This window comes from Echiichthys vipera (genome assembly GCF_963691815.1).
Source record: "Echiichthys vipera genome assembly, chromosome: 20".
Classification (NCBI taxonomy): Eukaryota; Metazoa; Chordata; class Actinopteri; order Perciformes; family Trachinidae; genus Echiichthys; species Echiichthys vipera.
Window position 1 is genome coordinate 9,542,961 of NC_139845.1, and position 23,810 is coordinate 9,566,770.

At 40.6% G+C, this 23,810-nt stretch overlaps 1 protein-coding gene across 2 annotated transcripts in view; it reads left to right on the forward strand.

The window, feature by feature from the left end:
* The window catches only part of atp2b1a (ATPase plasma membrane Ca2+ transporting 1a), a 42,152-nt gene extending 19,385 nt beyond the window's left edge, over positions 1-22,767 (forward strand). Inside the window, exons 3-22 of one of the 2 annotated variants that reach the window (XM_083935133.1) lie at positions 1,826-2,023; positions 2,371-2,628; positions 2,743-2,868; positions 4,553-4,714; positions 5,865-5,903; positions 7,850-8,005; positions 8,159-8,373; positions 8,742-8,984; positions 9,094-9,335; positions 10,425-10,662; positions 10,992-11,171; positions 11,380-11,467; positions 11,571-11,677; positions 11,821-12,012; positions 12,761-12,974; positions 13,101-13,312; positions 13,455-13,562; positions 14,752-14,940; positions 15,486-15,575; positions 19,493-22,767. In XM_083935133.1, coding sequence (XP_083791259.1) covers positions 1,826-2,023; positions 2,371-2,628; positions 2,743-2,868; positions 4,553-4,714; positions 5,865-5,903; positions 7,850-8,005; positions 8,159-8,373; positions 8,742-8,984; positions 9,094-9,335; positions 10,425-10,662; positions 10,992-11,171; positions 11,380-11,467; positions 11,571-11,677; positions 11,821-12,012; positions 12,761-12,974; positions 13,101-13,312; positions 13,455-13,562; positions 14,752-14,940; positions 15,486-15,575; positions 19,493-19,882 — 3,647 coding nt within the window. In that variant the 3' untranslated portion in view covers positions 19,883-22,767. The remainder of the gene's footprint in view (positions 1-1,825; positions 2,024-2,370; positions 2,629-2,742; positions 2,869-4,552; positions 4,715-5,864; positions 5,904-7,849; positions 8,006-8,158; positions 8,374-8,741; positions 8,985-9,093; positions 9,336-10,424; positions 10,663-10,991; positions 11,172-11,379; positions 11,468-11,570; positions 11,678-11,820; positions 12,013-12,760; positions 12,975-13,100; positions 13,313-13,454; positions 13,563-14,751; positions 14,941-15,485; positions 15,576-19,492) is intronic. The other variant, XM_083935134.1, reaches the window with a different exon arrangement.
* Positions 22,768-23,810: the final 1,043 nt, after the last annotated feature.

The following is a 23,810-nucleotide window of genomic DNA, read 5'->3' on the forward strand; positions in this document are numbered from 1 at the left end:
GAATTGAGAAGTGGTTACCAGCAAAACTACCTTCAAGGACAGGATTGGACAGTAACTGAACAGTTATTTGGGGGGAAAAAACAAACACATTTGTCACATACTTGTTGGGAGTTGTGGAAGATGAAATAGTAAATTGCTAATAAATATATACTGACTCGAACAACGAACAGAAAGCCATCAAAATGTGAATTTGACAGTACCTAAAAGTGGAAGGTGGAAGAAAAGATGGAAGTCATAGTTATTTGTTTAGCATATCAGAAAATACCCATTGATCATGGTAAGGAATAATTTCTAGCTAATTGAAGCTATTCCAATGCTCTCATATTGCACAGCATCGTAGTGAAAAGGAAGAGTGAGGCAGTGTGTAGATATTTAATTAGACAGCAGGGCCGCTGAAAGTAAGGTTTGTTTGATAAATGGACAAATTCCACTAAAGTTTGAATTGTTAAAAAGCAGTTCTTCAGAAAACTGTTCTCACTTTGCCATGACATAGCAAAATCTATTCCCTTTGCCTGAAATAAGGAAAATTGAACTGCAGTCTAGCGTTGCAACTAAATCATTTTACTGTTATTTCATTCTATAACATGTTAGGGAACAGTGAAAAATGCCTGTTAGGATTTACAGCTTCAAGAAGTGTATTCATGTTGGTTATGTTATTTTAGTGTCAGAATTAACTTAATAAATTTGGGATTTTAACTGTCAGACTCATTCTCCACCAGCAGTGGTCTAATTTGACAGCATTTCTGATGGAGAAATGTCTCATTTGCAGAAGAACAATGTTCCTTACTCCCTGGGCAGTTCTTGTTGCAGACTCATTATCCAAATGCGGTATCATGATTTGCATTGTACTTCTAGTCTGTGCGTATGTGTCCATACGTTGACCCTACAGATCCTTTCCCCTATTAAGACACTGCTATTCGGAGTGCAGCTTCCCTTAAGCTGTCAGTATCTCTGCTCTTTATTAGTCTCAGTCTGTTTCACCCTCACCCCCACCCATCCCACATTTGCTTGTCAGTAGCAGTTTCACACAGTCACTCTTCCCTGGCCCCCGATTCTACTCCACCTCACACTCACACACGCACACACACACACACACACACACACACACATGCACGCACACACAGCTCTATCCCATTTACACAGCCACCCACACACGGTCAGTCGGCATGAACTGGAAAACTGTCATGCATCATCAAATATGTGAAGGCCCTTTTGAAAATATAACTGTGCCTTGAATGTGGAATTTGAATGGGTGGCTTCAGAATGCGCTCTGTGCACATGGATTAAAGGGTCTCACGCCAACCACATGTGTGATGTGTCGGGTAGATGACACTATAACTGGACAGTAGTATACATAAGCACCTGTGAGGCTTAAGCTGATTCAACCTCTCTGGTCAGTTGGTCATTGTATTTTATTTATTTAAAAAGGCACTTTATGGGATTGGATTTGACCCCTGTTCCCACATTCTTTTGCATGCCTGCAAGAGGTGAAGCTGTTCAACATGCCCACAGAATGTGTGTCATTGTTGTGCGGCATTGTCGTGTTTACAACGTCCTGTCAGAAATGCTGATTCCTTTTTTGGAATGATGTTTTTGGAGGCCCAGTGACGAGAGCACAGCTCACTTTTACTCTTTTGAGATGAGCGCTCCTGCTGCGAACGTAAATGTTAACAGTAATTTTTTTTTACAGTGAGATTACATGTCACACAATTAAGCCTTTTTTTTTAATGTTAAAATGGTTGTAGTCTAACATTAAGTTCCAGCATAGATTTCCAATGAAATCTTACAAATGAAATGCTTTTGTCCTTTGTCTATCCCTCCCCAGGTCTAAGTGGGCAGCCAGGAGACATCGAGAAGCGGAAAACAGAGTTTGGAGAAAATTTAATACCGCCTAAAAAGCCCAAAACTTTCTTACAGTTAGTGTGGGAGGCTCTACAGGATGTCACACTGATTATTTTAGAAGTGGCAGCCATAGTTTCACTAGGCCTTTCTTTTTATAGACCCCCTGATGCCGAAAGAGAACGTAAGTAACAACACTTCATTACGATCCTATTTCCTATTAATTGTATTAATCTATGTTACTGTTAACCTAATTAATATTGTCTTATATATGTTTGGGGTGTTATTTGAATGGTTGGGAACTAGATAGCTTTAGCTATAGCTTAAAGGTATGTTTGTCAGTTGTATGTCTCTACCTCGTTTACAGTATCTTGCTAACTTATTTCATGGTAAAGTCTAGTGAGAGTGTTTTACACTGCATTTATTTGTCTCAATTTCTGCATTTCATTGCACCTGAGTGGTGGGACGATGTGATGAGATGGGGGAATTCATAGTGAACTTGTATTAAGATTTGCCCCTGTACCCCTGCAGACTGTGGAAAGGCAGCGGGCGGTGTGGAGGACGAAAATGAGTCTGAAGCAGGGTGGATCGAGGGTGCCGCCATTCTACTGTCAGTTATCTGTGTGGTACTGGTGACGGCATTCAATGACTGGAGTAAAGAGAAGCAGTTTAGGGGCCTCCAGAGCCGCATTGAGCAGGAACAGAAATTTACTGTCGTCCGTGGAGGACAAGTTATCCAAATTCCTGTGGCTGAGATCGTGGTTGGTGACGTTGCACAAGTAAAATATGGTAAGAGGAACTATGTTATTGTAAGTGATGTAGGTAAATGTTTCTTAGATTTATTTATTTAGTTTTTTTTCCACCCTTCCTCAAAATTAAAGATGCATTTTGTGTGTGTTTCAGGTGACCTTTTGCCGGCCGACGGAGTCCTCATCCAAGGCAACGATCTGAAGATCGATGAAAGCTCGCTCACAGGGGAGTCGGACCATGTCAAGAAAACACAAGAAAAAGATCCAATGCTGTTATCAGGTGAGCCTCAGTTTTAGTTTTATTTTGCCAGACATGTGACCATACTATTAGGAAAGGATCTATAGCGCTTGTAGACATTTGCAAAGCTGAGTTGAGATCATTTAAACAATACAATACACATTATCTCTAGCTCAAGCTTTTATTAAAATAAAATGACAGATAACCCTTCTGCAATTTCATCATATCAAAATGCAATTTTTTTTTTACAGGCTTTTATTTTTGTTTACATGTTTGCAAAGGTCGATGGCTAATCCTACTTTAAAAATAGTTACAATAATCATACTCTGATGTCCAATAGGGCCTTGATTTTCAAATTGTTCCATCTTCAACCTAAATAGACCTATCGTAGACTGAGGCCTACTGTAAGTGTGGCCATTTAACAGTTCTATCTTGACCCTACATTTCTAAGCTTCGAGACCCAGTTTAATATTTAATACAAATTCTGGGTGGACTCGATACCAATGTTTTTTTGTTGTTTTTTTTTGTCTTCTTATGTATTCCAACTTTTGGCCAGGGAAAAATTTAAATCTTCATTATGAAAAGAAAAGAACTGCACTGTGCTAAAGTCATTCAGCCCTTCATTACACTATTTTTAAATGAGCACAAATTAAAGATACAGCCTTTCATACAGCTTTCTTTCCCATTTTTAATTTGAACTTCAAAGGCCTTTCTAACCTTTTAACACAACATTTAGTCAGTGCAAAATTGATGCAAAACAACAGATAAACATCTGCCACTGCCATCTGAGAATGCCGTCTTATTCGCTGATAGGCCAAAGGCAGTCAACAAGGTTTCAGCCCATAAATTGGTGCATCCCCGATCTCTATACAGAATGAAAACAAGAAGTTTAATTAAATCATCTAAGAATAGGGTGAACCCTTTTTTTTTTTTTTTCAATTTCAAAATAATTTATCCCCAAGAAGCCATCAGTATTCAGTGTAATACAAGACTCCGTTTCTGATGATGAATTGCATTTAGGAATAAGTCTATATGTATGTCATGTCATGGTGTTCATTTTCCCTGGCTGTAGTGGCAGACTGGATTAGAATTGAAATTGAATTGGTTCCCCTATCCTGCTGCTCGGTGTAATCAATTAGCAGCCACCCAAACTCCCCAGATGCTGTGAGATATAGTTTTGTTTTCACTCCACTCTGTACAGAATTGGCATCAGAGAATTTTTAAAGGCTTTTGTCTCTTGCTCTCTGTTTTCACTTTCTTTTACTCTGACTTTTCCCCTCCTGTTATTTAGGAGGGTATAAATTGATGAGATGTTCCTGTGTTCAGAGAGAAATGAAGACCCAGAGATCTCTGGAGAGACCCTTTTGTAGCCTCTAAGGTTTCCATTAATTCACAATTGGCTTTTGATTAAAGGCCGTTCATTAAAGCTTTGAAGGATATTTGCATCAGAGACCATTTCTTCCTCTTTTTACCTGCAAGCACTAGCTTCCGTTTGTATTTGTCTGTGAATAACTGACCCCAACATTTAGTCTCAACCAAAAGGGTAAAAATTAAAGCAACAAATAAGCTAGAGATGTACAGTTTATCTGGTCACTACCAAGTATCAACAGACACATGGTATAAGTCATCTTTGAAACATAGCACATATTATTTAGTCATATACTGTACATACCCTTTCTTTTGTTCTCTTATTGACTGACATTTTATTTTCCTACTCTGTCTAAAGGCACCCATGTAATGGAAGGCTCAGGGAAAATGTTGGTCACTGCTGTGGGTGTCAACTCTCAAACTGGAATTATCTTCACTTTACTTGGGACCAGTGAGGATGATGAAGAAGACGAAGAGGAAAAGAAAAAGGAAAAGGAGGAGAAGAAGAAGCAGAAAAAAAGTTGGTATCCCTACTACTTATTTCCCTTCCTCCTTCTGTTCACATGTTTCTGTGGACATTTCTGTTTTTTACCACCCGTAATTCTACCATCATTTCTTTTTTTATTGAAAACTCTAGGAGATTATGCAGTTACTTTCCATTCTTAATATTGTCGATTGAGCTACCCAATATTTTCTTGATTAATCTTTAAAATGTAAAGAAAATGGTCTTTATAATTTCTCACAGCTTGACACTTAAAATGGACGGGCTTTCTCTCTGGAAAATCATAGCAGTGGTTTATTGTTTTGCAAGAATTCTTTTTAAGTCAAAAAGAACTGATATAATTATAACCATACTATTTTACAATACTGTAGCTGTAAATAGTAGGGCTAGGATTGTTTCAGAAATCCAGTTGTCTGCCTCTTAGTCCATTGTTTAATCAAGTAATCACATAAGAAATACTTTTGCTCTAAGAGCAATAGTTATTATACAAAAGAGAAAATTAGACAGCTCACTTAAAGCGAAGAACTAATTGGTTTCCTTTTTTGTAAAATTTATTTTACTTTTTGATCGAATTGTGTACAATTACATCTCTCAAAAGTAAACCCATTTAGTGCATTTAAGTACATTACATATCAGGTTTTAAAGAAAACATTCTTTTCCTGAACATCCCTCCAACTGAAGGTCTGTCTCCAGAGCTGCCATCTGCTCTCTTTGTGAAGTGGCGGGAGGTGCCCGCGGGGTGCTCTCATTCTCGTCTCATTAATGGTGTGATAAACAGTAAATTCATCAAATTCAGAGCTCCAATGTCGCTATTTTCTACTTTGTGGGGAAAGACCTTCAGGTAGAGAATGTAGCAACTCGATATCAGCCAGTGCAAGTCCCTGTAGGCTGGTGTCCAGCAGCAGCTCTGGGTCCAACCTGTGTGAAATGATCCAGCGGGGAGTCAGGGCGGTCCATGCAAAGCATGTTTTATGGCTGTAATAATAATCCATGCAAAACACAGTGCGCTGTTTTGTGGATCAAACAATGACTGTTAGTAATCAAGTTATTTGTTTCTGTAGGAATCATTTCAGCCATAGTAAATGGTACAGTTACAGTACTGTGTATTGCCCACCAATTATTCTTTACTCATTATTACTTCTTACTACTACGCTGTATTTTTCCACAGACAAGAAGCAGGATGGATCTGTGGAAAATCGTAAGAAAGGTAAGCTGCTTACACACACACACACACACACACACACACACACACACACACACACACACACACACACTCACACACGACCATATATAATGGCCATACAGCTTAGCTCCTACCTTTTAGCCTTATTAAGCCTCAATTTGTTAATAATTAGCTGAAGTGATTTCATGCAGGTAATGAGCTGCATCTTTTACTTTGCATGTTCCCATGTTGGTACTGGCTGTTCTTGCCTATCTATTGTACTGTCAAGCCCTCCTTTCTGTCTCTATCTCCTCTTTTCTCGTCCTTCCCTGGCACATTGCGCTTTGAGCAGCAGGTGCTACTGAATCCAGTTATAGCGATTAGTGATGAGGAGATTAAAGCCATGCAACAATTCTAGGGCCAGAACATCTGCTTTCCCACCCATTTCTCTCTCTCTACTGTCCCTCAGGCCCCCACAATTTGATTTCAATTGATGTCCCAATCTGAACTATTCAGAGTCAAACTGTAAGACTGACAACAATGATAATGAGGCTGTTTAGAGGCAACTCAGTCAGCTAGCCAGGCTTGTAGTCCTGCTGGGACACTATGATCAGTTGTGCTTGGGTCTGTGACCACAACCCTGGCGCTAGTCCCTGGTGCACAGATTCCCTCTGCCTGCCAGGAATCAACAGTAATCCTTTAGACTGAGATTACACTGGCCATGTAAGAGCAGAACAAGCCACAGTCCACAGCAGCTGCAGTAGCCCAATGTTAATGCCCCTCCTTTCCCTGCTTCATACATTTACACACAATGCCATGCTACTGTCCACACCATAGTAAATAGGGCTTTTAGCATTGACTGGGCTGCCTATTCTAATTAAAAGAGAGTGAAGAAATTTCACAAGGCACCCAAATACTAATACTATCTTCAAAAATGAGAGTGATGGAAAAGTGTCAGTTGTTCTGTAGCAGGAGTGAGCACCAGTGCCCGGCAGAGCTAATGATTTTGTCATGGTGAATGACACGACGGAGACCAGCCCCTGCGGCCCTGCCGGCTGCCTCTCTTCCCTCCACAATTAGAGGCTTTGCGTTTCCAAGGTTACCTGATTAGACGTGGGGATCCCTGTCAGTTCTGCACGCGAGGGAGGGGGGTCCTGAGGGATGTTGAGGAAGAGATGAAAGCGATTTATGGGAATTTAACTGGCAACAACTGCTGTGGTTGCTGTCGAAGGAGGAGGTGGTTGCTCGGACAGATCCCAGTGCTACTATCTAGTTAACCTGTTCTTTAAATCTCTAGGTGGGAGTATTGTAATTGCACTTCCAAATCTTGCAGCTAATTGCTGCACTGCCAGATAACTGCAAACATAATTATAGTGACATTACCCAAGTTCCTTAGATGGAAGGGAAGGGAAAAAGTTATTCTAAATCAGTGATGTGAGGTCTCTTTTGCTCACCTTTCATTTAATCTGTTGTCTTGAAATGTAGTGCTTGTTGTGTTATACTTGAAATTTTCCATAAAACAGTAGTCCTTACATGCTGTTCTGAAACAACTTGATATGACTTGTTAGACTAAACACACTAATCACACTAATCACACTAAACACACACAGAAAATATAGGAAATGAACATTGAAAGTTTTGTTATTTGACCACATACAGAACATTCATTCCCTTACTCATACACACCAAAGGTTTCATTTCAGGTCTTGCAAATGTAAGCAAATATTCAAATCTAAATAGGCTTCATATGGCGCCTGATAGCAGATTGCAGCTCCTGTGAGTTATTTGGATTTTGCTGATTTCACTGCACTATGTTCAGTGTCTTCATGTTTAAACAGATTAGTCTTTACTGTACTTATATACGAGCGGCAAACCAATGTTGCTCTGTATAAAATTGTGTACATTAAATGTATGTACATCCCTTGACACCACTAAAATGTGATGGCCAACACTCCGATGTAACTGTCAATCTCTCTCGTTCTTTGCTGCAGCTAAAGCACAGGATGGTGCTGCAATGGAAATGCAGCCACTGAACAGTGACGAGGGAGGTGATGCAGACGAGAAGAAGAAGACCAGCCCGCCAAAGAAAGAGAAGTCTGTTCTCCAGGGCAAACTGACCAAACTAGCTGTACAGATTGGCAAAGCAGGTGAGTTGGACCAATATGTATTGCCTCATTCTCTGATATTTTACTTTCTACATCTCCAACGTTCTGTAGATGACTTCCATTAAAAGTAACATGTGGGAAAATGATATCCATTCCATCATCCTCCTTTTTCCTTTTCTCTCTCATTCCCTTCAGGACTGGTTATGTCAGCCATTACTGTCATTATCCTGGTGGTTCTGTTTGTATTCGACACCTTCTGGATCCAGAATCTGCCCTGGGTCAAGGACTGCACACCTATATACATTCAGTTCTTTGTGAAATTCTTCATCATTGGCGTCACTGTTCTGGTGGTGGCTGTTCCCGAAGGTCTGCCACTTGCAGTAACAATCTCCCTGGCATACTCTGTTAAGGTAAAGTCTCTTAGCAAAGTAACCTGTGGCCAGTGCTGACCGGCTTACACTTTAGCCTATTAAAACTACCAGTCGTAGCTGTTAAGACAAGGAGACTTGGCCTACTGATACGCTAATGCCAAGCTGTAATCCCCTATGCTGAAATTGTTAGCAAATGAAGGAACTATTGATTTCTTGTAGCCTTTGCACACATTTCTTTGGCCCACAGGTTATAATATAATGAAGACACTGTTAAATGTCTGCTTAAGAACACAAAAATTCCTTGCATGTTTTCACACTGACTTTTCCATTAAAGCTGATTTTGACTATTGTTCATATTGAATTTAGTTGTGTTTACAGATTCAATGTATTGTTTTATCTTCCTACAGAAAATGATGAAAGACAACAACCTGGTACGTCACTTGGATGCCTGTGAGACTATGGGCAATGCCACTGCCATATGTTCTGACAAGACGGGTACACTCACCATGAACCGCATGACAGTGGTCCAGGCCTACGTCGCTGAAAAGCACTACAAGAAGGTCCCTGAACCAGAGAACATCCCCTCCTCCATTTTAGATATACTGGTTCTGGGCATCGCAGTCAACTCCGCCTACACTACTAAGATCATGGTAGGCCTGAGAAAAGAAATGTGCCTCTAAAATGCATCTACATGAATATTGCCATGTCACGTATTTGTCTTTTGAAACGTATTTACTGTCTTTCCACTTTTTCTTTCAGTCTCCAGAGAAAGAAGGGGGCCTGCCACGGCAGGTTGGTAACAAGACCGAGTGCGCCTTGCTTGGCTTTGCTAATGACCTGAAGCGTGACTACCAGGCTATACGCAACGAGATCCCCGAAGAGAAACTGTACAAAGTCTACACCTTCAACTCAGTCCGCAAGTCTATGAGCACTGTGTTGAAGTTGGCCGATGGCAGCTACCGTATGTTTAGCAAAGGGGCCTCAGAAATTCTCCTAAAAAAGTAAGAAAACGTTTTTTTTTTTTTGTTTTATGTTCTATTAATCAGTCAGTAACTGTATTTTTCTAGAACCATGCAATCGGTTATGCAGCAGTGGGATGCATACAGTTAGCATTTAAATACTTTCACACAGATTTTTTTTTTTCAGATCAAGGTCGTTTTTTTGTTTTTTGTTTTTTTTAACACAGGGAAGTTAAGCTTAAAGGAAACTCAATAAAATAGCTTACAGAAGTTAAGGCTTTATGACAATGTCACAACCTCAAACAGACTTCCAGAAGCCGTTCTGGGTCAATACTACCCGCGGGAATATCAAACCTTGTGTTGAACAAGTGTTGCAGATTTGTATCGCTGCTGGTATAAATAACTTTAAAATTGTGAAATATTCACAGGAGAGTATTTTGCATTTGTGTGTTGTCACTCACCCAAGTACATACATTACTTGTTGCTGCAGACATTGACCACCTAATTAAGTACATTTTTGTGTTTGACCTTGAGAGATTTGTATATTGCATTGTATGGTTTATCGGTTTCTCTTGGAATTTGATACCGAAGGGACATGCACTGATGTGTATGAAGTGTGATCACTTCTGTCCATGTAAATTATTCTACTCAATGAAAGGTTATTCCGTATAATTTTTACGTTTTCCAGCTGGCCAGACTTTGCAGTAAATGATATGTGTAATGGCTTAAGCAGCTAAGAAGTTCAAGTGCATCCCACCCAAGCCCCTTACTTTGCGACTTAAAAACAGGCGCTGAGAAAATGAGCCGGTAACAACTCTGTAAGCCTCTTAACCAAGCAGGCTTCTTTTTAACCCACAGAGGGCTTAGTGTGACTACTGCAGTTCACCATCCAAGCACTTTGTCTTCTTCTTCTCAGCCCTTTACCCTTTATCTCATCAAAATTATTTTCTCCATTTACGATTCCATACCCATCTCCTCCTTCATCCATATTTCTTCACTATAGCTCTCTTAATGCCTTTCTTTCTCTGAATATGTTGCCCTCCCACATCCTTTTTTCTTTTTACATTCTTCTCTACACTTATATGTTGATATAACATGATGTTATATTAATATCCCCGTTTCACCTTCCAGGTGCTATAAAATCTTGACAGCAAATGGTGAGTCCAAGGTGTTTCGGCCTCGGGACAGAGATGACATGGTTAAGAAAGTGATCGAGCCCATGGCCTCAGAGGGCCTGAGGACCATCTGCCTTGGATACAGGGATTTCCCTGTCTCTGAGGGTGAGCCTGACTGGGACAATGAAAATGATATCCTCAGTGGACTGACCTGCATCGGCGTGGTTGGCATTGAAGACCCTGTGAGACCCGAGGTTAGCTCATTAGCTTGCTAGATGATCAACTCTCCTCTTCAGTCACTCATTTACTTTGGCTTTCTGCCCTTTTGTGCTGGGCAGGTAGCATACACTCGACTTGTTTGCTGAAAACAACTGCCTGGGGTTTGGAAGGGACTTGGTATGACTATTGAGACGCCAGTATAAGTCTCTATGTAAATCTAAACCTAGACAATGAGATAAAAACTGCGTAGAGCTGCACAGTTTGATGTTACTAATGATCACTTCACAAAAGCTTTAATTTTGATATCCTGAGTGATATTCAAAACATGCATTTCCTCATTCATTGTCTTTCCGCTCTGCTTCAGGTCCCAGATGCCATCAGGAAATGCCAACGTGCTGGTATCACAGTGCGGATGGTGACTGGGGACAACATTAACACCGCTCGAGCCATCGCCACCAAGTGTGGCATCCTATTGCCTGGAGACGACTTCATCTGCATAGAGGGCAAAGAGTTCAACCGAAGGATACGCAATGAGAAAGGAGAGGTGGGTCTCAATAATATACTGATATATATATGTAAATATATATATATATATATACACACACACACACACACACACACACACACACACACACACACACACACACACACACACACACACACACACACAGACACACATACACACATACACACACACACATACTGAAAATGTACTGTTGGGATTCTATAATCGTTTTCTCTCATGTTTCTAGATTGAACAAGAACGCATTGACAAGATCTGGCCCAAACTGCGAGTACTGGCTCGTTCTTCCCCCACAGACAAACACACTTTAGTGAAAGGTAATTCTTTTATTCTGCTATGAGTAAAATGTATGATATATCTTGTGTTGTCACTGGTTTGCTTTGGGCTTTCATTTGAATTATTCATGTTTGACTTTTCTAGGTATTATTGACAGCACAGTGATAGAACAAAGACAAGTAGTAGCGGTAACAGGAGATGGTACCAATGATGGCCCTGCCTTGAAGAAAGCTGATGTTGGCTTTGCCATGGTGAGTTTTCACTATGTTTCCCTTTTAATTGGACTCAAGCCACTCGAAAAGATAACTAAATATGCTTATCTGGCCACAGTAGTTAATTGAATGAATGTTGTGATCAGATGCAGGCAGATTATTGAACATATTTTTGTCTCCAGGGTATTGCTGGCACAGATGTAGCCAAGGAGGCCTCTGACATCATCCTGACTGACGACAATTTCTCCAGCATCGTTAAGGCCGTGATGTGGGGACGCAATGTCTACGACAGCATCTCAAAGTTCCTCCAGTTTCAGCTAACTGTCAATGTGGTGGCTGTCATCGTGGCATTTACAGGAGCCTGCATCACACAGGTTAGCAGCAGCAAAAATGGTTTTGCATTGATTAAAAATCAAGTGTGAAGTTTTCAGGGTCTGGTAATAGGGCTGGAAATGGTTACAATATTTTTTACTCTATCAATATTGTAGGGCTGACTATTGGTGCTTTCACAAAATATGTATACAATGGGATTTTAAAGTGAATATGATGACTAAGTGGGTAAAGGTTAATAATAGAATAGATAGATCAGTTACAGCTTTTAAAATCAGGAAACACAACCTTTGCTGCACACCTTCAAACTGGCTGTATTGTGTCTCTTAAAGGCCTATTCATTGAATTTCTTCATGCAATAGAAATAATAAGCACCTATGAAATTCCTTAATAATTTTTAAATTCCTGTTATTTAGTAAAAACGAGCTGTGCTTTGCAGCCTTATGCACCTCTATCTAAATATTGCAGTTGTATCTGAAATATTTAATGTATTTTCTCTGAACTAATTGTCTAGATTTCAATACAAACCCTTCCCTGTAACCATAACTCTTCAATTTTTATATAAAGTTTGTGTATAGAGAAGCCGAATTGCTCGTGCTGCGGAAGATTTGTTTTTCATATGTAATTAAGGTCATGTCAGTTGAACTGAATCTCAAACAGATGTTCTGAATTTCCATAGTGTTTGAGATTTTACAGTATGTGTGACAGTAATTAGGGTTATTTTTCTATTTCTCACTCTTTCCTCCTCCTTTTTACCTAATTTGGTGCCTCTCTATCTCTCTCTGCCTCCAGGACTCTCCGCTGAAAGCAGTACAGATGTTATGGGTCAACCTTATCATGGACACCTTTGCTTCACTAGCCCTGGCCACGGAGCCCCCTACAGAAGCCCTGCTGCTAAGGAAGCCATATGGCCGCAACAAGCCTCTCATCTCCCGCACCATGATGAAGAACATCCTGGGTCAGGGAGTGTTTCAGCTAATCACCATCTTTACTTTGCTCTTTGCCGGTAAGAAGCGATGCTGCGCGTAGTTCATTTGCGCAGAGCAAGTGGACTTATGCCTTTTCCCGGATGAATCCTGTTCTGTTTATTTGAACCGTTTTTTGAACATGTTCTCTCTGACTGTTCCTGCAGGAGAGAAGATATTTGATATTGATAGCGGCAGGGATGCACCCCTCCACGCCCCGCCTTCTGAACACTACACCATTGTCTTCAATACATTTGTACTGATGCAGCTTTTCAACGAGATCAATGCCCGCAAGATCCATGGTGAAAGGAATGTCTTTGAAGGCATCTTCAACAACCTTATCTTCTGTAGTATTGTTTTTGGTACCTTCATTATCCAGGTAAAGTGTGGCAAACTTTCTGTGGTTTTTGTGAATTTTCTTAGTGACTCATACAGAGCAAAAAAGATGATCAGCAGCAGCCGGCAAATGCTAAATGTAAAAGTTCATTCTATAATTAATTCCTCCTCTCCTGCCCCTCTAGATTGTCATAGTGCAGTTTGGTGGGAAGCCGTTCAGCTGCGTGGCTCTGACCATCGACCAGTGGCTATGGTGCACTTTCTTAGGCTTTGGCTCTCTACTATGGGGACAGGTATGATGTGACTATGCAGCTGAGCTTCACCTTCACTTGGCCAGAGATAGAAACATGGTATAACACTGCCCCCCTGTGTTGGAATTGGCGTAGTGGGCGCAGACGGGTGTAATAGTACAGTGTGTTCTACTGCAGAGGAGATGCGTAAAATTCCAAATTCAAAACCAAAGATTTTATTATCAATTCATTTCGAACCATTTTTTCCAATTTTAGAATCGACGAATGTGGATTATATTATTATTATTAAGTTTGTTTGTGGTTAAAGATAATTGTGTCTTTGTAATCACCGGCTAAGGGATTGAGGGGTGAGATTACTCACCACCACTGTTGCTGACAATGACAGTGAGTCATAATTAATGTTTAATGTAATTCTAGTTTGCTCTGACTGCCCACACTCATCCTACGAAGCAGTGCACATAATATGTCATTATCTACTCTCGCCAATTCATCAAGAGTGGTGTCACCAGCGTTTTTTGACAAAACGCAAATAAACAGGGCTGCGCTGAGTGCATACAAGTTCAAAGAGCTGTTAGTTGTAGGACTGAAAAGGTGGCTGTGTTGGGTCCTCTTGCCTTTGTTATTTACCAAGGTGCTGGCCTCTCGTAGTGCTGAGCAAATTAAATATATTATTACATAGGTTATTATAATCAGTAAAGTCTAACTTAACTGTGTGCAATAAGCAAGTTGGCAAGTTAAGTTCAACCATTGTTCAATATTGTACCATTGTCTAATGCAAATGTACTGCATTTGCATTAGTTTTTCTCTGTTATACACTTAATCTCATTTTCGGCCCCAATTTCTAGGGCGAGTTTGAAATATGACCAATAAAACTAACAATAATTGTTTTTGTTATCCATTAATTTTTGCTTGAAAAATGACTGAAATGATCAGTTGATTAATCAAGTCATTTCAGCCCTAATTTGATCTGTTATTGCTGTAACATGATGAAATACCTTGTTAGCATTACTCACAACATCCTTACCATGAGCTTTTAGTGTCTCATTCCTTAGTCCAAGTGTGGTGTAACTTCTCTGTGGGATGGGCTCGGAGACTCTTGACAATTTAAGGAACTATGGCTTCTTAATGTTCTTATGTTAATGTTCTGCTGTAATGAGATGTCACTCCATGCTGAGAAGTGCGGCATTATCATAAATCAGACGCTGCTCATGTAAATCCCGATGTCTTCCAGGTAATCTCTTCGATTCCCACCAGCCGCTTAAAATTCTTGAAAACGGCAGGCCATGGCACCCAGAAAGAGGAGATCCCAGATGAGGAGCTGGATGAGCTGGACGACAATGATGAGATCGACCACGCTGAACGGGAGCTTCGCCGAGGCCAGATCCTCTGGTTCCGTGGCCTCAATCGCATCCAGACTCAGGTAACAATCTACACTCCTTCACCTGTACCACCGAGCATGGCACCCAACACCAAGGGAAACAAAAGCCATAAACCATTTAACTCTCTTCTGCTCTTCCAGCTTAAAATCTGTTTTGTCCTTTCTCTCGGCATTCTTAAAGAATGGCTTGCGCCCTAAAAACAAAAGCCTTTCTTCTAATTTTTCTGTTCTGCTTCTGAACTAAAGCAGGTGCCTAGTCCAGAATCTATCTGTTAAAATGTGACTAGTTTGAAGGTACTGATGAGAAGAAATTGGACTTGATAGGAAGCACAATAGAACAGCTGAATGTTGAAAGAGTAATGGCATGGCTATAGCTGGAGGTATGGATGGATTCTGAAAAAAGAATGAATATGAGGTCAGAGCTCCCTCCAATCAGTGCCTTTAAACACAGCATCCCCAATTGTGACATTTTTTTATGGTTACTGGTGCCTTTTCTTTATTTCTTCTCTTTTTTTCTCTCTCCTCTGGCTGTGTTGTGTTTTATTTCCTCTGGGCTTTCTCCTGTCACGCTGTCTGATTCTTTGCAGATGGATGTAGTGAGTGCGTTCCAGAGTGGAACTTCCTTTCAGGGGGCTCTAAGGCGGCAGGCCTCCAACTCCAGCCAACAACAGCACGATGTAACCAATGTTTCTAGCCCTACACATGTAGCCTTTTCTACTACTACCACTCCTGCCACTGCCGCCAACACCGCTTCTGCCACTGTGGGGTGTGAGTGCGTGTTCTCCTCTAGTGCATGAGACTTTTATCTCTTCTGTTCTTCTAACATCTTCCTCCTCCACTCTTCTTCTCACCTAACGTTGACGTTTTACTCTCTCATGCCTCTCCTAATGTCGTAAAAAAGATTATTCCATATTCCATATTGCTTCGATAACACTGCTGTGTATATATACATGTCCCTGATACCAGGTCGCTTCTATTGTCAAGGTGTTATCTCTGTGTCATCATGTTTTCTGTTCTGCTTCTGCTTCAGTCTGAGAAATGTAAAGGTTTTACTGTTACCTCGGGGTGGGGATGATGTGTAACTACTATTTGACAAATAGTATATTCTGGATTGACCATCACTAGGTTTGTCTGCAGCTGCGTCAGTCTGCTCTGTGCCCCTGTAGCACCCATGGGTCTGTGTCGCAGCTTTCTAGTCCCTAGTTGGGTAAATGTTTTGAGTATATGCCCATGATCACCGCCTAAAACAATAGAGACAAACCATGACATGGACCTATTGTGAGCAAATGTGTCAGTGGGTGTTTTGTCACTCAGTAAAAATAATAACACCTCCAGTTGTGGCTGTTTCAAGGTTTTTGTTGTGAAAAGGAGGGTGTGTGAGGAGGGAGAGGCTCTAGTAGCACCATATAGTGGGTGAGCAGCTGCAGTTGATATGACAGTTTGTTTGTGTGTTTGGATCATGGTCTGTATAAAAGCAACGGCTGTAGCTTCCATGTCTGGAAAGTAAAGCAAGTGCTGAAGTGCCTTAAACCTGCATTCTCGCAGAGAGCGACTCCACTGGCTCCAAACAGAAGTCTGATTCGTGTAGAGGTCTACTGCAGTTTTTCCATACACATGTGCCGGCTCGGCTTGTCAGCTGCTTGAAGGTGTGTCTTCAATGCTGTGGCTTTTCAGGGCTTTGGCCGTAAATTATCCCTGTGTATTTTGGCTGTCTTGGTTTTTAAGTAGTTTATATTTTCAGATTCAAAAGAGGTACCTGATTTCAAAAAACATGTAGGAGATTACTACAGATGACAATGTTTGCTGTTGTAAAAGCCAGTGAGTGAGTGCTCACTCAAAAGTCCTGTGAAACGGATAAACACATTTGATTTCCTATAAATTCTACATAATGAAAATCCCCCGTTATATTGCTATTTAAAAGCTTTCAAAGCTGCAAAATCAGGAAATGTTGGGTTTTCATGGGCAGTAACGACTGAGCGCTAACATGAAAGTACAATAAAAAACCACAGCGATTAATTTAGAAACTACAAAAATTCCTGAGAGCTGAATACACAGAGAAAAAAAAGAATGCCTTTCTCGCTGCTTTCCTGCACAGACATGAGGTGAGTCTCGCAACACAGCTTTCTTTTAAGGGGAGATGGGCGGCTGTCAGTGGTTGATGGGAGCCAGAGCGCTTTGGCATAGTCCGGAGAAGGTCCATCTTGAGTGCGCCTCGGTGCACTAAAACTGTTAATGGAAACGCTAGTCGGCGCAGCATGGTTAGTCTCGGCGTGCCCAAAAGTGCCAAAATGACCCAACTTCTTACTTGTCGCTATGGTACAGGATAGAGTCTCAATGTGTATCCACGGCACTGTGTAGATTTAAATTGTCTTGTTTTGGGGTGTTTTCACTTCATAAAAGTGAATTTTAACGCCAAAGAATGTCTTGTTCAGCGTTCATTTGCACCATGCTAACCAAAGGGAAACTTTGCCGATTCTGTGCTTATTTTCGTGTTATCTGTGTCATTGCAGTGCAGGCAGTACATGCGGATGAAGGGTGCCAGCAGCCTGAGCTCCCCACGTACTTGCCAGAAAAAGTCCTCTTGATGACTCAAAGTTTCCCTCTTTAGTGTTTCGCACAGCGCCATTGACACAACAACAACTTAGCGCTCCTCCCCGATTCCACCCTCTGAGGGTCACTTATGGCTCTGGCGACGGCCAAATGCCGTACTCAGAGCTTTAAAACAGTAGTCCACAAAGAAATGGGTGACATTGCAGTGCCGGCTTCCACTTCAGTTACAAAGCCTATGGTTTGGATGCAGGACTGTGTGTAGTTTTGAAAAGTCTGATGGCCTTCATGCCAGTTACCCATTCAGCGTAGAAGATTACTACGTCGAGAGTGGACACGGATCATTTCATGATGGTATTTCCTCTAGACTGTAAACTTACAAGAACTGCGTGGCTGTCGATTCTTTTTCTCTTTCAGATCTTCCCAGGCAGACCATCTGACCAGCCGTGGATTTTAAATGTCTAACAGATGTCTTGAAAAGAGCTTAATGGAGTAAATGACTGTGCTCTTGAATGTAAACATGTGGGACTTTCCCAGACACATTTACAGCCGATTCAGTGTTGTTTTTCCATGGCGTGTGTTGACAAATGATGCAATGTTGTAGTCATGTTTAAGTCTCTGTCTCAGGTGGGAGAACATGAAATTCTTCGATCTGATGGAGCGCCTCCCATCTAAACTGTGAACTTTTCTTTTCAGGTTGCTCTTGGAACCTTTCTTGAAGTCTTTTTCTATGTGAATACTTTGTTTGTTGGCAGAATGTGTCATTCCTGGCAATGTGTTGCCCCGAAAAAGAATGACTACCACTGACTCCCCACATATTCTTCTTTAGATTCTGTGAAATGTGTCATGGGCTATACTCAAAGGTTTACTACCATTGAACACAAGGTAGCGCCGCGCTCTGCATGGGTTCAAAGTCTCTGGTCTCGTTTGTGAGTTTTTTCTCTTTGTGCTGTTTTTGACATGTATACCAGCTTGTAGACATGCTTGGCTGCCGCAGCTTTTTTGTTTTTACTCCACAAACATAAGCTGTAACTGACCACCCCTTTCTTTCTTTCTCTCTCTGTTTCTGTCTGTCTCTCTTCCTCTGTCTCTTTCTTTCTGTCTTTTCATGTCCTGTCTTTTTCTCTCCTCACTCTTCCCTAAGCATGTCCAACAAAAGTAAACTCTTGTGTGCAGCCTCTGTCCTTTTTTCTTCTCTTTGGATGTGTTCTCGTCCTAAAGAACAGCATTCCTCTAGTCTCTTGGTTTCCTTTTGCATTTTGATTAATCAGACCCAGGCCTCTACCAAGTGTGAAATACTACTACTGCACTCACAAAAAAAAAAAACATACTTTGCGTTGGGTTTGACACTGGTGTGTTCCCTTCCCCAAGACACTGGCTGATTTACTACATGAATTTTAAGAATAGTTTTTCTATCTAGGGTTGTCTCCATCAAATGCGACTCACGTTTTCTATTTCTCTGAAACACTTTAAACTATCACTGCAATCTGAAGTAGCTCTTTACACTCTGTCACACACTACCAAGTCTTTTCATGGCTCAATCTGTTTTTTTGTTTTGTTTGTTTGTTTAACCAATCAGATAAGTTTTTAATTAAGTGACGTCTACATTTTGACTTCCATGTATGGGAAATCTCTCTAGAATACATTTGTAGCCATGGTTGAGGGTGACTTAGAGAAACAGGAAGTGTCCTAAACAGAAGTGAAACTGAAATGAATTTAACTGAAGAATATAGGCTGCTCCTATTTACACTCTTAAGCCAAACTAGTAAGAACTTTTAGATGGTTTTGAGGCTAACAGACACACATACAAATGGGTAAGATATCCTACAGTTAACTGGTGAATTTATAACTCGACATAACTGCACACCTGCACGAGAGTTTTCCCCCCCTCACTGAATTTTTTGCCCCTAAAACTCGCCTACCCAATGAAACCTGCGCCCTCCATTTTTGTCTGTGGTGTTATCCAGGTGTTTAAATTCAACATGCACGCCTATCATTACAGAATGCAACTAAACGTCTTCTCGCTGTCCCTTCTCCCTCCCTCCAGATCCGGGTGGTGAATGCATTCCGCAGCTCCATCTCCCTCTATGAGGGGCTGGAGAAGCCTGAGTCGCGATCATCAATCCACAACTTCATGACCCACCCTGAATTTCGGATAGAGGACTCTGAGCCCCATATTCCCCTCATAGATGACACCGACGCAGAGGACGACGCTCCTACCAAGCGCAACTCCGCTAGCCCCCGCAACACCACGCCCACGCCGCCCTCACCCTCACCTTCTCCTACAAACATCGCCCACACCACGCCGGTCACTCCCTCCCCAAACCAGAACAATAACGCTGTGGAGAGCAGTAACCACCTCCTCCCAGAGGCCCCCAAATCAGGAACCCCCTCGGCCCCAGGGAGCCCCCTACACAGCCTGGAGACCTCCCTTTGATCTGACCCCACACCACGCGTCACCACCACTTTTCTACCCGCCACCTAGCAGCTCAACTCAGACAAAATGAACGAACACTTGGAGAAGAAAGAGAGAGAGAGACGAAGAGCTAGAAGGAGAGCGGAGTCTGGTGTGAGTTTGGCTCGGGCTGGACTAAAAGAACAGCAAACATTCAGAGGAATGTACAGCTTGGTGTGGATGCTTTGGTCTTCTTCTATTTTTGGTTCTTGTTAATACCCCGCTGCAACACAAGGACTCTGTCTCCACCCCTCCCTCCTTGGTAACTTTTGTTTTTCTCGGTAAACATGGGGTGATTATAAACTCAGATTGAAAGTGACCTGTTTTTATTATTCTATTATTATTACTATTATTATTATTATAATTTTAATTGAGAAGGGGAGGACCTCCTCCTTGCTTGAAGATTGTCTGTAAGAATTCTGAAAGAACCTTTAGCTTCTCTTTTATCTGAATGGTGTTGTATATTTATCTCTTTGGCCCTTGCTCATTCAAAACTTATTTCTGCTCCATTGGCTGTTAATATTTTGAGTTATTTATGTTTTTGGAAAAAGCAGGTCTGTTTACAAAGTTTGTAGATACTTTTTTTCTGTTTGTAGGCAAAAGAGCTTCCTGATGTATGATGCAGAAAACTGGGACAGAATAAAAAAATGAATGAGAGGATTATTTCAGATACTGCTGTATTTTCAGGAAAAAAAGGGTGTTTCTATTGAAACTTAACTATTTTTGCCTGCAAGTTTTATTTGTTATATATTTGTAGATAAATGTAGAACCTTCTAGCCAAACCGATAAACACTAAGGCTTGTATAGAAAAGAGGTCCGGGGCGAGGTGTTTTCACAGGAGACGCGACACGGGGAAAGACAATTAGGGCCTCTGTCCACTAACATTGCTATAAATATTTACTTCCTCCATCTCTTCGATAGTTTTCATGTGCACAAAAACCTTCTGGAGTTCTGGATTCTCTTTTCATTCATTATGTTGTGTTCAAGGATTTCCACATGTTGAAAGGTTAATTCATTAAAGGGAGTCGAGAATATATCTGGGCCCGTATTTAGCAAGCATCTCAGAATGCCACCCAGAATCGTGCTGAAACAAAGTCTTACCCTGGAGTAGAGAGGAGAAGTTCTCCTTTTTTTTTTAGATTTTTGTGAATTTCAACACACCCGTACCGTAAAACAAAAATGTCTTCTTGTAGTAGTTATTAGTTACATTGGAAAGAGGCTGATCCACGTTATTTGATGCAGGGGAAATGCATGGGTGTACAACCAATTTCTGCATGTTAAGGCTAAAAAACTTTTTTTTTTGCCAAAGCTCATAAAACTCAAAAATTACTTCGTTTTTTTTTTGTTTTTGTTTATTTTACAACCACTTGAGTTCAAAGTAACGCTGTATTGCTTTATTCAGCCAGTGCACCTATTTATTTACATGTAGACTGAAGGTGAATGTGCCTTGGCGACAGTAACAATTTAGATGCTTTGTCCCGTCATTTACAGGTAACTCCTCACAGATAAACACTGTTACTCCTACAGCTGAACGTAGGACCAAATAAGCCTCATTCTGGGCCAGTCGTGACTGCTTTTTCTCTCACTGGATGCTTGATAAATATGGACCCTGGTCATCTTTTTTTATTTCATTTTTCTCATTGGTGAGTTCAATTTTTATTGATTTTTTTTTTTTCTGTCTTCTCAGCAAACCGTTAGCCCCCTGCCAATGTACAATATTGACATTTGTTGACTCAGGCATAGACAAAGTATTTAATTTAAAAAAGAAAAAAAGGAATCTATAAACAAATAACCTTTTGAACTTCAAAGGTTGTGTATTTAGATGGTGAAACATGTCTCGGTCCAACAAAACAAGTGAATTATTTTCATATTCCATTCAACCTTTTAAGATCATGCCTTAGGATATACTTTTACTCCTCCGAGCTCTGGTTTGTTGACATTTAAAAAATAAAAAAAACGGAGGGGGGGAGGTACATTTTTTTCTTCAACCCTGTCCTGTCCATAAGACTCCTTTCACTATGGATAGATGTCGCTGCGATTGATTTGTTTGTAAAATATTTTTGACACCTGATGTACTGGAAACGCTAAAGAATTGGACATGTGCATTTTTCAAGAATAAAGACTAGGCATACACTGGTATCTATCTGCACAGGGTACTTTATTTCATAGCGTCCCTTGGGGGGAAATTTTGATACAAATCATAATAGAAAAAAAGTGTACCTTTGTATTTTTATGACAATACTGATGATACCTTTCATCGTACTAAACGAATTTTGGATGATTTGACACCAATCGCGTTCTACGGGGGAGGGTTTTGGCCACTAAAATGTGTGTTCTGGAATATTCATCTCAGGGTGCAAAATGGTGTGAAAGAGAACGGGTCTCTCTAAGTTTGTATATTACCACGCTTAATGAAATGTTTGGGGGAGAGTGCATGTCAACCACACAGGGTGACTCGGGCAGCAGGCTGCAGATTCTCCCTGCAGGCTTCTGGCCGTCTTTACCTGAAGGGCACGTGGACAGGGGGAGGAAGTGGAGATGTTAGATCACAACGTTCTCTGAGGAAATACTTTTGTTTTTTCTTGTTTTACAGATGACAACATAGCAGCTAGGATTGCATACAAAGTGAGAAATTGAAAAGACTAAACAGAATCCATAGGAGGAGTTTGTTCTGTAGCTTCTTCCTGTAATGGGAATGAATGTTTTTCCATCTGTTTTATGGATTATTATTTTTTTATCTTTTAACATTTGGAAATAAAAGTACTTCATGTCTGTTTATCTTGAGCATTTTAAATGGATATCGTGATTGGATTTACATTTGAAACTTGTCGAGTAATGTGTATGGTTTTTAAAAATAAAAATTGTATTTAGCCTAACTGCAGGGCCATGGTTTTTGTTATTTACCATGCAGTATTTATGGAATGGAGTTCATGTCATTTACTGAAATTGTGTTTATTTCAAAAAGCCTGTTTGCTTGGTTCCATCATGGCTACAACCGCTCTGTCCAGGTAACACTCTTGTTTTGACCTTTGTATATGCAATGTGCTCTGCCAGATTGCTTCATGGAGGTTATTATCCAGAAACTCAAATGCATAATACGCCTTAAACGAGTGCACTGCTGTCTGGTTTGGTTTGTAAATAGTAGATATATCCTACACAGAACCTACAGAGTACACTCGCTGGTAAGTGATGGGGCAGCAGCTCGTTTTATGTTGCAGTTGCAAAAAAGTCACGGTATAGTGTGTCCTAAAATAACTCTTGAAAAATAGAGTATGTCCTAAAAGAAGTCATGAAAAAGTCAATTAAGTATGTAATTAAAAAAGACTGAAATGTAGTATGTCATGAAAAGTGTCACAGAAAAAACAAAAACAAAAAAAGTATGAATAGTGACAGTACAGTATGTGGAAACAAAGGTTATAGTATAGTATGTGGGAAAACGTCATGGTAAGGTGTGATGAAAGAAGGTGAAAAAACGTCTAATTTTAATATGTTGAAAATGTAAAAACAGTAATACTATAGCACCTTTTAAACAGTCATAGCATAGTTTGCTGAAAAAGTCAAGAAAAATATTTTTTTGTGTGAGCCAAGAAAAGAAAAGTAATATTTTAGTGTGTTGGAAAAGTCTTTTCTAAAGCAGTCATGGCTCCATTTGTTGGGAAAAGTCAGGAAAGGTGATAGAAAAGTGTGTCCAATAAATAAGCAGAAAAAAAAAAGTCATGGTTAGCTGGACTAAAAAATGCGTGAATCATTCATAGGATAGCCTTAGTTCGTGAGGCAGCCATGGCATAATTAATAATGTTAGAAAAAGTCAGGAACACACGTAATATTTTGACTTTTTCAACATACAATGCTGGAACTTTTTCCTGACTTCTTTTCAACAAATGATGCCATGACTGCATTAGATAGGCTA